A 990-nucleotide genomic window follows, 5' to 3' on the forward strand; every position below is an offset into this window, starting at 1 on the left:
TCTCGGCCTCCCAAAGTGCTGGGATTACAGGCTTGAGCCACCGCGCCCGGCCTAATTTTTGTGTTTTTAGTAGAGACAGGATTTTGCTTGGCCAGGCTGGTCTCGATCTCTTGCCCTTGTGATCCACCCACCTTGGCCTCCCAAAGTGCTGGGAATATAGGCATGAGCCACCGCGCCTGGCTTAGTTTCCCATTTTCTATTGTGTTCACTCTTCCTATGGAAGAAAGGGAGAAAAAATAGGTGATTGACTGCCCTGAGCTGCTCAGGGGCCGATGGTGATTGTCCAGAGGGGAGAAACACATGTCCCCACCCATACTTATACTCAGGTTGCCCTTGGGATAACAGCTTTGGGGCAGCCAGATATGCTATAGCCCATGTCTCTGTTAGGATCTTGTCGCCTGCCTGTTAGCTGGAATGGCCCCTTTAAGACAAAGGACTCTGGATACCCCTTGATCATCTTCTCCCATGGCCTAGGAGCCTTCAGGTAAGAACTCCTTTCCCCCAGACCATGCCATGCTCCTTGCCTGGTGACAGCTGCTTAGTTTTAGCTTATTTCAAAGGGCAAAAAAAAAAAAGACATTTCCATCTACTAGCTGTCTTCTCTCCCATCTGCTTTGTCCCATAGCATTGGGTTCACCTTCTCCGGAAGGCCTTTTTCAAGTCCTTTTCACCTTGTGGAGCCTTTCGGCAGCCTTCACATGCTTCACTTCTCATGGTCCAGTATTTATATAAATATACACTTTTAGCTTTCCTCCTATGTAATAGCCCAGAAATGCTAGAACGAGCATGAGCTTTGTGATCAGAGCATCTTTTATTTATTTTATTTTTATTTTTTCAGACAGAGTCTCACTCTGTTGCCCAGGCTGGAGTGTAGTGGCATGATCACAGCTCATTGCAGCCTCAACCTCCTGGGCTCAAGCAATGCTCCTGCCTCAGCCACCAAGTAGCTGGCATGTACCACCATGCCTGGCTATTTTTAATTTTTTTTTT

At 47.6% G+C, this 990-nt stretch overlaps 1 protein-coding gene across 2 annotated transcripts in view; it reads left to right on the plus strand.

Annotated features, from left to right (window-relative positions):
- PAFAH2 (platelet-activating factor acetylhydrolase 2, 40kDa) overlaps positions 1-990 on the plus strand; it is a 43,906-nt gene that overhangs the window by 13,208 nt on the left and 29,708 nt on the right. For both annotated transcript variants that reach the window (XM_011955612.1, XM_011955613.1), the window contains exon 4: positions 388-484. In XM_011955612.1, the coding sequence (XP_011811002.1) occupies positions 388-484 (97 nt within the window). The remainder of the gene's footprint in view (positions 1-387; positions 485-990) is intronic.

Source organism: Colobus angolensis, unplaced genomic scaffold (assembly GCF_000951035.1).
Source record: "Colobus angolensis palliatus isolate OR3802 unplaced genomic scaffold, Cang.pa_1.0 Scaffold4, whole genome shotgun sequence".
In the NCBI taxonomy this organism is placed as follows: Eukaryota; Metazoa; Chordata; class Mammalia; order Primates; family Cercopithecidae; genus Colobus; species Colobus angolensis.